Raw genomic sequence first — 15,538 nt, forward strand, 5'->3', positions numbered from 1 at the left:
AAGAACATAAGACAGACTTCATGATACTTCTGAAGAATTTTAGGTTATATCCCACACTAGATTTGTCTGATGGATGTTTTTGGGGGTTTTGAGGTGCTTTTTTAAAACCCAAGTTGTGGCCTTGAGCAACTCCATTGCCTTTTGGGAACTATAATAAAACTAATGATTTATGACTATCACATCACAGCTCTTCAAATGCAAAACCTTCTATATCAACACACACACCAAAACATACATAAGGACTGTGCAAAATAAGAACATGGTAAAAATGTAAAGGAGAAACTTTTTGATTGCTACCCACTCTCATTACATCTTTTACATATCATTCCCAGACCAGTAACACTGGGAATGTCTTTGACATCACCATTTAACTGACTTTCATACTTAATACTTCACTAATTCAGAAAACATGCAAGTTAGCTGCAAATTCACTCTAATAAATATTGCAAAATTATTTGTGGGTTTTCAAGGATGCACTGATACAAAGGTAGATTAAATTGTCTAGATTAAATTGCCTTCAAGATCTAAGAAAATTTATTCGCTGCATGTGAGTCATAAGATTAAATTTTCCCAAAGCTAGTTAGAAATATAATTAGCTAGGAGATGTATTTGATTCCAGAAATTTCTTAACTTTATCTTAACAAATAAATTCTGTTGCAAAACTAAATTTAATTTTGGGCTATATCAAGTTTCTATCAAAGTTATAACTATTTTGCAACTTTCATTCATTCTAAAGCTCCCAATAGGCAAGGTCCTGTATTGAAAATGATTGGCTTCTGGAAAAATAAAAAATATGGGAGACATGGTATAAATTCTTGAGTGCATTCTTTAATATATCAGAAATATTTATTTTGAGAATACAGTTTTTCATTCTAGAAATGAATTGTGCACTGACTCCATAAACACAGGCTTGAAATAGTGAGTTCAGACCTAATTAACCCCCTCACCCTACCTGACAACAAAAAGTCCTCACTTCCAACACTTTTCATGATTCATATTCCATTAGAAACGTCAAAAGTACTTCAAAAGTCTACCTCTTACTTAAAGGTGAAATATAATGGAAAAATTTGATCCTGGGGAAAGCAGAGGAGTTGCATAAACACTGAATTATCTTCAGTGTTTTTCTAGTAAAGAATATCCACATATTCCAATCTGCAAACAGAAGAAGTGGCTCACTGTCTGTCTAGACCCAAATACAGAACACAGAGTTCCTAAATAGCTTACAAAGTAACACAATATGACAACTTCACAGTAAGGTGCTATAATGAACAATACTGAAATGCAGATATACAGCATATATTTTGTCACATCTCATCACCTGTAAGTGATGAGATGAAGTGCTTAACTTAGTATATAAAACCATAGATCATTTTACACAAAAGTTTTGCAAATAGAATGAATTTTGGTCCTGTAGAAGGACGAAATTTGACATATGTGGCACTGAAATGTATAACTCAAATTTTTGTCAAAAACAAAACCACTGTTTGTAGGAAGAAAAGGGTGTGTACCTACAAAACAGCTGTTACTCATTTTTGCAAAAATAACAATATTTTATGCTCAGCACAAAACCATGAAAACTCCTTTTCCCCAAGGGGTAAACTGTCCTAAAGTTTCACTGTGAAATGCTACCACACATTTATTAACACAAGTGAAAAGACCTTTCTGTATATAAAATTCACAACCAATCACAAAAAGAATAGAAAATGTTAAGGGAAAACTGAAAGAGAAGCTGTCTTAAAAAATACTAAATTAGGCTTATGGTATATCCAATTGACTGGTGTGGGGAGTTTTTTTAAAGAAACCAAAGAACCTGAGTTTTTCTTTTAATAATCCACCATTTATTCGTCTCTCCTCCCTTGTAACACATTGGGATAACTACCAAATAATATTCCTATTCACTGGAGCAGAAAACTAAAGGAGGACTGGAACTTTGAGACTGACTTAACTATTCTCAGTTAAACATGGTTTCTGCCAGAAATATAACATATTAGCAAATTTGCTACTAGAAGTTTACATTCTGATTTTCCCAGATAAACAAAGTTATTAAATTCCCAGAAATGTGATTCTGTGATTCCCCAAGTGAAAGTCAATATTTACATTTCCTAAAATACTGGATCGCATTCATTTCCTGCATGCAATTTTCTCACCCTGAGATCTAGATAGCATACAAGAACATACCACCAAGTTTTTTTAATACTGCTTATAAAAGAGTCTCTTACTGCTATTTAGCAGAATTGCTTTGAATTATGTATTTTTTGTTTTCTTTGACTGAGAAACTTGCATTTACTAGCTGTTTCTTCCTGACTGTGTTGTCACCATTATTTCCATTTAGATGTGAAATATCTCAGTGGATGAGTGCTGTTTTGAGTATTTGAAGTTAGCACTTACCTGCTGGATGCCATATGTCCAGCCTTGCCTTATACGGTCCCTCGCCCACACATTGTGAGCATTCTCTGCTAGTTTATCCACCATAGCTTCTTGAGAGGGGGTCAGTTTGATAAAACTCAGATCCATGGGTGCTGGCTTATATCCACTCAACAACTGATAGCTATTGAAAAAACACCAGAACTTGCAGTTACTTTTCAGCAAGAAAAAAATTTAAGAGAAACCACAAAAGTAAGAAATAACATCTGTGCAGTATACCTATATAAATATGATATCTGCTTTTGAACATAAAGAATAATAATGTAAATTTGATTAGTGATTTGGTTTTGATTCTGTTTCAAGCTAATTGCATCTTGATGAGATGAAGTAACTGGCAAAGAAAGCTACCCAAAATAGTCTGAACTAAAAATGTTTTTAAAGTATTTTAGTAATGCCACACATTGAAAATAGTAGGTTAAGACATTGTTTATCTAAATGCTTATATCAACAATATTATTGCTACCTCTGTGCAAATGACAGTACTTATTAAATTCTATCTACTTCCTACTGAAATGAGAAAATATATTCCTCCTGTTACATAAAAAGCTGCTAAGAGACAGAGCAGGTCAAATGGCTGACTCAAGACCAGTTGTGGAATCCACCTTAAAAGGTTGTCTTCATAGTAATTCATGCTTAAACTATCCTTCAAGTCATAGGAGCAAATGTTTAAAATTTAAGCATGACTTCAGAATGGAAAGGCAGTTTCCTCACTTTATTTAGCGTTCCTAGGAATGCTACTTTTATAAAGTCATTCCCTTCCAATTAATTATAGAAATCTACTTTACTTATGAGAAAACCTTCAATAGAGGAAGTAAAACACTAAACATCTTTTCCATCCTAAATGATTCTAGGATTCTATTTTTCCTCCAGCACACAAAGCACAATTTTGGTTGAAACAAAAGGAGTCTGTGAAAAACAAACAACAACATTCTCTCCTTGAAATTATACATGCTGGGGGTGTATAAAGAATGGCTAGTTTAAATAATTGCTCAATTATTTTCTAAACAATTTGGTAATTTTCTAGTATTTTCTTTATTTGTCCTGACAGAGAGAAACCCATAAAAGTAAACAGTATTTATTCCCATTTATATCCTAAAATATGCAAATAGGTTACCAATCTTAATTAATTCTCTTCTGTGACAACCATTTTAAAACATTTAAACAAATTATTTGTTGAAAACAATATTTTAAAACAAGCAGATATTTAAGAGGGATTACCATCTATAAATAAGAGGTTGAATCTTCCTTCATAATTACCACAGTAAAAAGAAAAAGGTTACGTTTGAAAATAGTAATTCAAGAACATCATTCCAAAATCAACCATCCACATAGTTCCCAATCTGCATGTTTCTATTACAGGAAGCCCCCACAGCAGTTCACTTCCCTCACAACTGCCTCTCATCAGGTACCTGTGAAGTCACTTCAGTGAGATGAGTAAAACCAGAATGTAATGGAAACAGTGAAACATATGAAATTAGCACACTTGTCAGGTTGGCAATTACTATGCTTTTTCCTGTCATGCTCCCCTGCACAAGCTTTTCATAATATAGCCACAATGTTTTCCTTTCCTTTCTGCTAGTTTTTTTCAATCCATTATATGTGATGTATCAAAATTCTGATTTTGTATGTATGGTATGACTTCAGGTTTCTAAAGTTATGACAGTTAATGACATTAAAAAAACTCAATATTACTGGTCGTCTTATATTAGAAAGTATAATTTCTTCAGACTTGAGATTTAGCTGCGGTTTTTCAAAAGCAGGAAATTTGATTCACTTGAACAATCTTGCAAATGCACACATATTTCTGCCTAGGAAATTCAGAATGAAAATACAGAAGGCCCTAGATATCTTTTCTTCTTTGAGAGATATACAGTTATTTTGGGATACCAAAACTGCAGAACAGTTTGGGGAGGAACTTAGATTAATACCCTGCTTTTATTCCCATTCATTCTGCCAAAGCCACCACATCAGTTTCACATTCTGAAACTAATATCAGTGGTATGCAAATCTGGGCAGTGTGGCAGATATCAAAGACTTGATGGTCCAGGTTCTTACAGCTACCTTATATTGAAGTATTACCTAGAAGCCTGCAGGAATCTTGCAGGAATGAGGCACAGGCTTTTGGCTCACAGAAGGAAGAAAGAAGACGTGCTTTAGATAAACGTGCTGGAGGTTATTACACTGGCCTCAGGGACTGCATGTAATACAAAGGTACGGGTCAGTTAAGGATTGCTGTGAATAATGGAGATATGTAATACCAGAGGAACAGATATTTCTGCACAGAGCACATTCCTGCAAAGAGCAGTGAGTTGCTACTGGTGGCAGGAACTCAGCAACCAGCACTTACCATTGTTCTGAGTCATAACCAAGAAAACTAAATTACTATCTTAAATTCAGGAATAATAGACAATGCAGAAAATTCCCTCCTAGTAAAACTGTGGCATTTACCTTTCTGACTTTTTACATTTACATAATCCTCCTTCATCCCATGGGCTCAAGTGCATGCTGGGCAGGAGGGCTGTCAGATAGGCACATGAAACTGAAGTCCCCAAATTCTTTATTCCCAAACTCTGTCTGTGCTAAGAAGCCAGGACAACTTGTCTGGGCCATGAGAGCTGGTTTCAGAGCTGTGGTAGTGGAGGCCACTATACCATAGCAGGCTAAGCCCAGTCCTACCAATGCTACTGCCAACAGATCACGTAGAAAAAAGTCAAGTGATTGTATCAGTTCGTGGCCATTTGAGAACTTTCAAAAGGGTCAACTTTAAATATCTGCAGCACAGTAAAATTTAAAAACTGGGAAATTTACTCTAAAAATTCTTTATAAAGTCTCTGTGATACACACAATATATAAAAAGAAACACATAACAATGAATGTCAGACATTACAACACAGCACAAACCAAAAGTCTGTCTACACATCAGGTGACAAGTCTCTTGAAGAAAAACTGTGAAACATGGTATGTGAAAGCTTCTGAAAATTCCTGAGAAATCATGCATGTACGTGCATGCCCAAGAAATAATAAAACCAGCAGTGTAAATATTGAATTTTTAAAATAGAATTAATTTCATTCCCATTGCCTAAGGAAAAAGACACTTTAAATTTCAACTTACTTTTTTGGAAGTTTCATTTTTTTCACTTTTTCTTCAGCACGTTCATCAGCAATTCCAACATGGCAGCCTAATGCCAGCAGGGTTCTAGGACACAGAAATCAGAGATTAATTGTTGACAATGTTTTGATATTTAGAGTTCCTATGGTTTATAGGCACACTATAATGCCTATAAATGGCACTATAATACAAATGAGAACTATAGAATTTATTACAATATCATATGGAAAGATCAACATCAGCCTTTTTGTGTATGTAATAAGCTTTCTGATAGTGTTAAGAAAATGCCACAAGATGTTCCAAAAAATGTAGTAAAAATATGAGTAAGGTACTTCAAAATGGAACTTCCATATAGTATATTTCATCTATGAGGTATCAGTTTGAGGATTGCCCTTGAAACATTATTTTTGCTTAATATACTTAATTATATCACTTGCATTATCACTCCTACTGCTTCATATCTACATCTTTATATGTTTTGTTACCTATATCACACCTATAAAAAAGGCATAAGATATCACTTATCCTTAGAATGTGTCTTCTTTCTGAGGAACCTATTATTCAGAGATTTCAGTCGGATCTGGATTTTTAGGACACACTACTGAAGAGAGAACTGACAGCAGTTAATGCATGATAAGGCCAAAACTGCCATTTTATTCAACCTGGACACTGTCTTGTACCTACCACAAGGCTTATACCACAGAGCCACTGAACCAGCCCATTGTGACCTTGCAAAATGTGGCCATTTCAGAAAACTAACAATATTTTTGTAAACTTAAACCAGGGTCAACATTACTAACTGGGTTTCTAATTACTTCAGACTTCTCTCTTTCCTTATAGCCACACTGTTCAACAGCATAAATTTTAAGTCTCATTTTTCTCCAGGATTTGATCTGTAGATTATTAATTATTTGTTCCTGCATTTATATTCAGTGTTGGCTTATAGTCTTTCTTTAGTCTAGGTGCATGAATGCAATATTGACACAGAAATTAACAGAAATCCTAGACAAAAGTCAGAGACTTAACTTAGGTGTCAGATGAGAACCTGAGGGTAATAACCGTATCTTTGACAGAAACTGATTACAGGAGAAATCACAAGTGTAAATACCTTGGATTCCATCCCAAATTTTCCTGAAGTGGAACAAAACTGTCAAACAAGGTTTTTATTTGTTCTTGCCACTAGCTAAAACTATATTTTCTAGTCTTCCTTTAACTATATTTACTGCTCTTGAATTGACTAGAGGGGAAAAAAAACCCACATAAATACTCTTCTAACATTATTTCTCTTGGCAGATGAATTGTCTACTTCAAGGAGGTTCTTACAGCATATTTTTAGTGCTAGCTACATGAAGTCCTACTGTTATGAACTGTGAACCCTGATTTAAAATTAGGCAGTAAAATCAGAAATGAGGAAACTAATATCCAGTGGCCCCTTTCCTGCAAAACACACTGCTAAGAATACTCCATGCAGCTGAATTTCAGTTGGCATAAATAGTACAAGATTTCTATGCAGCTATCACCAGTGTAAGTAGGAGAACATATCTAATAGTGAAATGCAGTACAGAGGAGCTAACCTCTGCTAACCCTAATTTCCTTGTAATGTAAGCCAGGAATTATCTCTACCCAAACAAAACAAATTCAAATAAGAGTGCCACAGGAGCATAAAATGACAGACTGTACTGGCAGAATCTGAAAGACCATTAAAGCACTTCAAATCTAAGCAAGAAAACTAAAAGTGGCTGAATGTAGCTCTCATCAGCACAACGATAGCTGTAATTATTACACAAGACTGAGTATATACACAAAAATGGGAAAGTCAGTCACAAAAAAATAAGCAAGAACAACCAAAAAATCTGCAAGACCAAACTATAAAACATATATATAAGCATGTGCAGAAACAGTATGAGCAAGCATATTTTAATCCCATGACATTTTCAGAGGCAACTCATTCCTGCATCTTGACATTTCCTACAGTATGTAATTTTTATAGCTCATAAAAGTATTCAGTCGTACTTAAAAATATACAAATGTCCCAGTATATAGAAAAGAAATGTTGTATCAGGTAACATGACTTAGCTCTTCCCTGGTTTCTAACTCTCTCATCTGGCAGCAAAACTGGCAACAAACCACGAAGGAAAATGCAATTAATTACAGTCAGTGTTATTCTCCATGTCCTGAAACTATTTCAAGTATGCAATTTGATGTAAATTGTAAAGAAAATTATTAGAAGTTTTAAAATAATATTTTCTTTCCCTCTTCCTCCTCGTCAAGGCTGACAGCTAGTAGACTAGACACATCAAGTAAAGAACTAGTCAAGATAAGTTACAATTCATCACCTATGGATCACCTAGAACTGAACCGTGCACAATTTTTTCCACATTTTCAAGTATATGCAAACAAACTAATCAAGATGCTCCTAGTCTCTACACAACAGATGTCTACGTGATAAATGCAACTCAATACTACAAAATTAGAACTTCATTTATCAGAAAACAAGGACTAATACAAGGAAGGAAGGAAGACATAGTTCAGTAAGCATACACATTTTGAAACACATAAAAGGACTGAATGCTTTATATTTTGGATATTATCCATTTAATGGAAAGACTCTTTCTTGAGCAAGCAATAAAACTAATAATAAAAAAGAGTAATCCAAAACTTGTATGTTTATAAAATAAAAACTTGTTTGTTTTTTTTTACAGAGTTGGACTAGAAAAGCATTGGATACTGAACCAGTAATCATGTAAGGACTCATTAAATTTGTTCAATACTTAGTGAAATGTTAGCAGCGTGCATTTAATTATGGGAGCACAGTTTTTCTGCTGCCTGACCATATTACATAGATTATTCTAGGAAAAGATCCAACTGTAGCGAAAGTTAATGACATCATCTTTTGTAGTTTCATAAAATAGAAAGGAAGAATGTATGCTGAATCCTTAGTACATTGCTCTGCTGGTGGGAAATGCTCAAAAACTTTCCTTCTAATTCTGATAACTAACCAAAAAAATTGAACCTATTTCCTTGCTTCCAGTTCAATTTCCTTCTGAGGGCTTTACCTCTAAATAATGGCAAAAATATCCCTCCAGAAACTGTTTAATCATAAATATGACCCAGGAACTGAGTTTTTTACTGAGTAATTTATTTACTTTGGCAATGGGAGATCAGTAAATAGCGCAGAGAAGCTGGCCTGAAAAGAAATCTGCAAGAAGTTCTAGAAGGAGTGTTCTACATAGCTTTGTACTATAAGGATGTAAAGTCCTTTTATTATGGAAATAAACACTACATTGCACTATCAGTTTACATGGCAAAGATTTTAATAATATAGAACAAATATTCACAGAAAAGTAATATCATGGGCAGTCATTCAACCATTGTAAACTCTCTACATAGTAAATAGTAACTATATTCTAACAAGAAAAAAAAAAGAAAGAATAGATTTCAAGTATGGGTGTCTGGAGAACCACATCTACCATCGAGCATTTATCAATTTGAGAAATGTTTTTACATGTTGGCTGCATGCAATGCTACATATGGGAGAAATTGCTAACACTAATAGATTTTTCAATTAAGTCACAGCTAAGTAAGAATTCACACCTCCTTGACTGACAAAGCTGAGGTGAGGGATTGTACCTTTGTAAACCAGAAAACTAGATTACTTAAAAAAAACCTGATTTTTTTTAGCATTCCAACTGGAGAGTTTCCATGACATTCTCACATCTAATGACTCATTCACGAAAGGAGGGAATGTCTACTATGTTTGTTCTGTGGCAATGTGCACAGATGACACAGAAACAAGATTATGAAGTAAAGTTCTTAATTTAGTTATGTGCAAAAAATAAGTATCTACTGAGTGTCAAAGTTTGTTTCATCAATAAAGAAAATTTAAAGAAATTAAATTTAATTTAATAAAAGCAAATAGGAAGCAAAAATTGTTTTTCACAGATTGGATCTACTTCTTTCCTCCTGGATGAAAACTGTCTGAATTGTCATTTCACAATCAGAAATACTACAATAATGCTAAAAAGACTATCAGTCATTTTCAGTGCCAAATACATAAATCATTAATGTATCTCACTCCCTCATTTGCATATTATTACCCTCACCTAGACATTAAATTTTAATTCATATGTCAATTTATCATTCTGGAAACTGCATCTCTTCACAAAACTCATTAACTATAAACTTCAGAAGTTCTAGCAACTTACTTCAGTGTTTCAAGTGACATTTGCAAGTTATAATTTCTTTCCTGTTCCGGCAGTTTCGAGAACTCCACTAAGCATGGGTGTTGTCTTTTGTTGTCGTCTCTAACCTGAGAAAACAGAAAAAAAAATAAGCTTAATGTGCCTTAAAAACCAAAATAAATTTAAAGACAGTTCAATCCACAAGGCACTTAAAGCTGATCCTGTTAGAATTACTCAAACTGGACAATACTTCGAAACAGAAAGTGTTCTGTATTCACAGAGCATGATCATGGTGTCCAAGCATTTGCAAATACATTTCAGATTCGCAAGTCTTAAGTGGAATAAATGCTAATTTGTACATGCTATTGTACAGATGTTCACAGGAAATATGCAAAGTTCAAGAACAGTGCTATCTATATTGTTTTAACATACAGCCATAAAGTACCATCTCATCTTCAGCCCCATGTTTCAAAAAGTCTACATCCAGTTTGTATAAATATATTAATACATACAGTACTGAAATCCTTACCTGATGAAAATAACAATGTAAAATAAATCTTCCCCATCTCTTAATTCTGAAAATGTTTGTTTCTAAGTTATTTCCAGTACCATAGAAGCAGAATGTGATGGTTAGGAAGCCACATATGAGTGAAACATGAATTGTACTTTTAGTGTAGTGGTAAGAAAGACATATAGGCTATAATTTACAAAATCCTACATTTTATAAAGTTACAAATTTGATCAAAAACATTTTTAACCTCCTCTCTTTCTACACAGTTTTAGTCTAAACCTGGCCATAACCAAGAAAGGCAACCTCAGAGGCTGTGAGAACCAAGCACTCTATACTCTCAACTTAGCAGCTTGTGCTAAAGTTCAGACAACAACATATCCAAAGGCTTGATAAAACACATTAGTTTGAAAATACTACCTAAAAGACCCCATTGCAACTGTTAACTTCTGCACAGTAACATTTTCGTGTCAATCTTTGATAGACAATAAGTTCACCATTTACATTAACCTTTAGTGCTGCAAAGTAATTAAAGAAGTTTTTTCAAAGAATTTATTGAAAAAAACCCTTGTTTTTTCAAAGAAGTTATTAAAAAATATATTGATTTTTGATATATCAGATAATTCTGCTAGAAAACAGAAAGTTAACAGTTGAAGAAGCCCAACTGTTATGATTTTTCAAAACTGAGATTTACACTACCACTTAATCTAGTTTATTTGATGTCATGAAAAAAGCACATTTCTCTATAACATTTCTGAATAACATAGTTTTTTGTATTTTTATCCAAGCACATAATTCTCAAATTGAAAAACAGTTATTTATGTTTTGGACTGAAAAATCCTTACAGTCTCCGGGAAGTATATGTCTTCATTTGATGGGATTAATGTTCTTTGGACAGACAATACAGGCAATTCAACTGTCAAACTACTTATAAAATTCAATAGAAGATAAAATGAGAAATATCTTTCAGTAGCACTGCAAATGTTTATTTACATATTCCTAAAATCTATGGTAATCTGTATTTTAAAAAATTGAGTATAGTCTCTGAGTTTAGATCTGTGTACAGCTAAGTCTTGATTGTCAGATATTTTCCTCAGAAATCCAAACTGATTTATTTCCTCTGGTGACACTATTTCTCTTTTACACCTACAATGTATAATAATTCTATTACATAGCTAACATATTTTGTGGGTTACCTTCCCATTTCCTGGGCTTTCTCTGAGCACAATATAAAAATCTACTGCCTTGCAAACACATTGTATCAGTGGCAGAATTCACGGCATTCATCAATTCTTAAATTTTGTGGCCGGTTTAAAATGCACAGTGACATTTGACAGAAACAGAGCAGATAGGCAGATGCATCTAATGATTTCAATAGTACACATATTCAATTTAAAATGAAGCAAATTAACAAAGTCCATATTTTTTCTACATTAGCTTGATATTTTACTTTGTTGAATGCATAGAATGCAGAAGTAATATGAAATGCAGTAGTGAGTATGTAATAGTGCAAGAGTTTGGTGATACTACATACAGAAGTGATGATCTAGATACGTAGGAGGAATATAAAGTAGATTTTTTTAAATAATCTGGAGGGTCATTTAAAGATTCTATTTATTAGTCTTTAAACTTTTGGACTTGCTGGAAAAACACCACTAGCTACTACACAGAATGCATCTTGCTCTGAAATAAAAAGACAAAATCAAATATTAGATTACTTGTGTGCTTCTAAACAAGCTAATTTCTGTGCCATGCCTTCCCCCACTACTCAGTAACTGCAGCGCATGAATTCTGATAACTAGAATAGGCAACAGTGGCTTAAATGCAGACGATATGAAACTGAGGGGAGCTGTTGACACCCTGGAGGGCAGGGAGGTCCTGCAGAGAGACCTCCACAGATTATAGGCCTGGGAAATCACCAACCATATGAAGTTCAACAACGGAAAGTACCGGATTCTGCACCTGGGATGGGGCAATCCTGGATGTACAGATAGACTGGGAAATGGGACACTGGAAAGCAGCTCCATGGAATGGGACCTGGGGGTCCTGGTCAGTGGCAAGCTGAAAATGAGCCAGCACTGCCCTGGCCAGGAGGGCCAGCCCTGTTCTGGGGGGCATCAGGCACAGCATCACCAGCCAGGCAAGGGAGGGGATTGTCCCTCTCTGCTCCGCACTGGAGCAGCCTCACCCCGAGTGCTGGGGGCAGTTCTGGGTGCCCAACACTGGGTAACAAAGACATTGAACTGTTAGAGAGTGTCCAAAGGAGGGCAGTGAGGATAGTGAAGGGCCTTGAGGGGAAGCCATGTGAGGAGCAGCTGAGGGCACTTGGTCTGTTCAGCCTGGAGGGTGCTGAGGGGATACCTCACTGCAGTTACGGCTTCCTCATTCAGGGAAGAGGAGGGGCAGGCACTGATCTTTGTGGTGGCCAGTGACAGGACCTGAGGGGATGGCCTGAAGTTGTGTCAGGAGATGTTTAGGTAGGATATTGGAAATAGGTTCATCACTCAGAGGGTGGTCAGGTACTGGAATAGGCTCCTCAGGGAAGTGGTCACAGCACCAAGCCTTACAGAGCTCAAGAAGGGTTTGGACAATACTCTTGGGCACAGGGTATGACTCTTGGGAAGGGTGCTGTGCAGGGTTAGGATTCTTGATGAATCTTTGTGGGTCCCTTCCAACTCAGCTTATTCTGTGAGTCTTTGAAACTTATCATTTGTGAGAAACCAGTATGATTAAGAAATAAACCTCCAGAAAATGATCAGCATATAATTTGTCATGATTCCAAAGTGAATACAATGCATTAAAGCAAGGTAATTTAAAAGATTTCATATCTATTTTCATTTTGAACATAACTAATTTTATCAGTGCTTAACTTAATACTTATCATGTATGGTTTAAATTGTGTTCAACTGTACAATTAGCCTCTCGATACAAAATGGTACACTAAGAGTTCCTGCAGATTGCCTCACAGCTGCTATGATTACACCACAATTAAAATGTTTTGACACATTAATTTAACTGAGGTTTTGCATTTAATTTGGTGGGAAAATTAACTACAACAAAATCTAGATATCTTCTTTGTTAAGCATATATTTTTAGGTACTGTTCTATGCTACACCAAATATGATACCTATGCCCAGTTACCTTAAATCTATAACCTGGACTCCTCAGAGGACCAAAATCTTTTGGTTACAAAAATAGAATATATACATGTTTTAACACTCATATCTAGTACCTACTCCATGTTTCTATATACTCTTCACAGCAATATTTCTTCATAAAACAGCATTTAGCATAAAAATAACAAGCCTGTATAATTTTTTACTGACTCACTTTAAAAAAAAAATTCACACTCCATTAAAAGTAGGAAAGAGAAGAAAAGAGTTGTGTAGAGCACCTAATACAGACATGAGACTGAAAAAGTGGAAAGAAGGAAAGCAAAATCAGATTTAATGGAATTTCCTACAGGCAATACTTATTTGGGACTTACATAATATGTCAGTATATGTAAAGAAAACCAAGAATAACTATTTTCTTTGACTTATTCCACCAGTCAGTTGTACATCTTGCTCCAAGAACAAATAGGAGGTGAAAAACTAACCATGTGCTTTCTGCGCTGACAGTTAGACTGAAAATTTCAGCACGAAATAGCTTTAACACCAGAATTTTTATTCAGAAATGCCCAAGCACTGTTGGTTTCCACATGATTTTGGTAGGAAGGTGTTTAAAACCTTACTAATTTGGGGGGAATGATGAAAAATGCAGTCCCATTAGTACATTGAAACCAATGTGCTGAATCATACTATGCAATTAACAGAGAATTAAGTTGGAAGGTACATACTGGTCCATACTGCCAGCCAAGTTCAATCTTATTCATGACCCAAAGTTCATGGATGTTCTCTGCTAATTTTTCTCTAATCCTTTCCAGGTGGGGGGGCAAAACAATCTAAAGAGAGAAAAGAGAGGAAGAGGCTATTACAAATAAGTTGCTTGACACACTGCCCAAACTTTCGTAACAGATAAACTTCATACAAACCAGATCTCTCAATAAAGCCCATGAGAAAACCAAGTTTGAGAAAAGATGTAAATTCAATCAAAATTCAAAATTCAAATAAAGGAAAATAGGCATGTAATATGTGTGTTTTAAAAAGGAAAATGTAATCTTTCCATTTCCCTACCTGGCTAGTATCTACAGGAACTGGAGTGAAAGCTGCTTGTGACAGAGAGACAGTGGGTCCCAGTAGGTCCCTTGTGTAGCTACGATCTTGTTTGTACTCTCGGCTGTGCTCCACTTTCAGCTTCTCTTTTGGTAGGACAGCTTCAAAGCATGGAGCATACCCAGGTGGAGGAAGGAACTTGAACTCTCCATGGCGACCTCCAAGCAAGAAACGAACCCTGTAAACATCAGAATTACTTTAGATAACAAAGAGACCTCTGGTGGAAAGCATAATCTAAGCCTAAAGAATATTAAATGCTATTTAAAAAAAGGAAAAAAAAAAAAGAGGAGGAGAAAATGTCAATGTTGCCGCTTCTTTTCATTGTTTACAGTTCAACTTTCTCTAACTGCTGATGGAGTTTATGATGTAAGAGGTCAAAAAAACACAGAAAAAGAAAAAAAATTCTTTTTTCTGGTTAATTTTACTGCACTGAAGGCATTTTAAATCACGAGATTAATAATCTCTGAGAGAGAATAATCAGTTTACTCAGCACACCTATAAAGTAAGCAGCAGGCCATTCAGTCTCCAAAGGCAGAGATTAAAAGCCAGAGTAATCAATCAAACACTTTAGAACTCTCTCCATTCAATCTCATTTGAGAAATGAACCTAAAACCCTGTAGTTCTTTCTTTTCTCTCATAAAACACTAAATCCTTAGGACACAAAACAAAAACCCCTGAACTTCCTTCCCTAAAAGTTTTATTTGTCATATTAATAGAAATACAGGGGGAAGGACTCTTTTATTAATGACAAAATGGTAAATACATCATGGCCTTTTATTACCGAAAAATTCAATCAGTGAGGTAATAATAGTGTAGCAATGACATAATACCAACATGATATAGCAATGACACAGCAATGACACAACACTGAAAAATCTTCCTCGAACACTGCCATCCAGAAAAAATAAAAAAAAACCCAAAAAACTAGCCTTAAACCACAATAATTTTGTATCTTTTCTGTTTACTGAGTATCTTAAAAGATTTTTGTTAATGCTGTAGTAGTACACACTTAAAAACTGCCTGTAGCACACAAATATCTGTCAATAGTTTCTCCAATAACAGAAATTAAGCATGCATGTTTGTAGTTTTGCTTTTTGTAGAC

At 34.9% G+C, this 15,538-nt stretch overlaps 1 protein-coding gene across 3 annotated transcripts in view; it reads right to left on the reverse strand.

Moving 5' to 3' along the window:
• Positions 1–15,538, reverse strand: part of RYR2 (ryanodine receptor 2) — a 378,658-nt gene that overhangs the window by 152,840 nt on the left and 210,280 nt on the right. For all 3 annotated transcript variants that reach the window (XM_066315680.1, XM_066315679.1, XM_066315678.1), the window contains exons 21-25: positions 14,398–14,614; positions 14,061–14,165; positions 9,739–9,842; positions 5,537–5,620; positions 2,389–2,548 (exon numbers count right to left, since the gene is read on the reverse strand). In XM_066315680.1, the coding sequence (XP_066171777.1) occupies positions 2,389–2,548; positions 5,537–5,620; positions 9,739–9,842; positions 14,061–14,165; positions 14,398–14,614 (670 nt within the window). The remainder of the gene's footprint in view (positions 1–2,388; positions 2,549–5,536; positions 5,621–9,738; positions 9,843–14,060; positions 14,166–14,397; positions 14,615–15,538) is intronic.

This window comes from Sylvia atricapilla, chromosome 3 (genome assembly GCF_009819655.1).
Source record: "Sylvia atricapilla isolate bSylAtr1 chromosome 3, bSylAtr1.pri, whole genome shotgun sequence".
NCBI classification, from domain to species: domain Eukaryota; kingdom Metazoa; phylum Chordata; class Aves; order Passeriformes; family Sylviidae; genus Sylvia; species Sylvia atricapilla.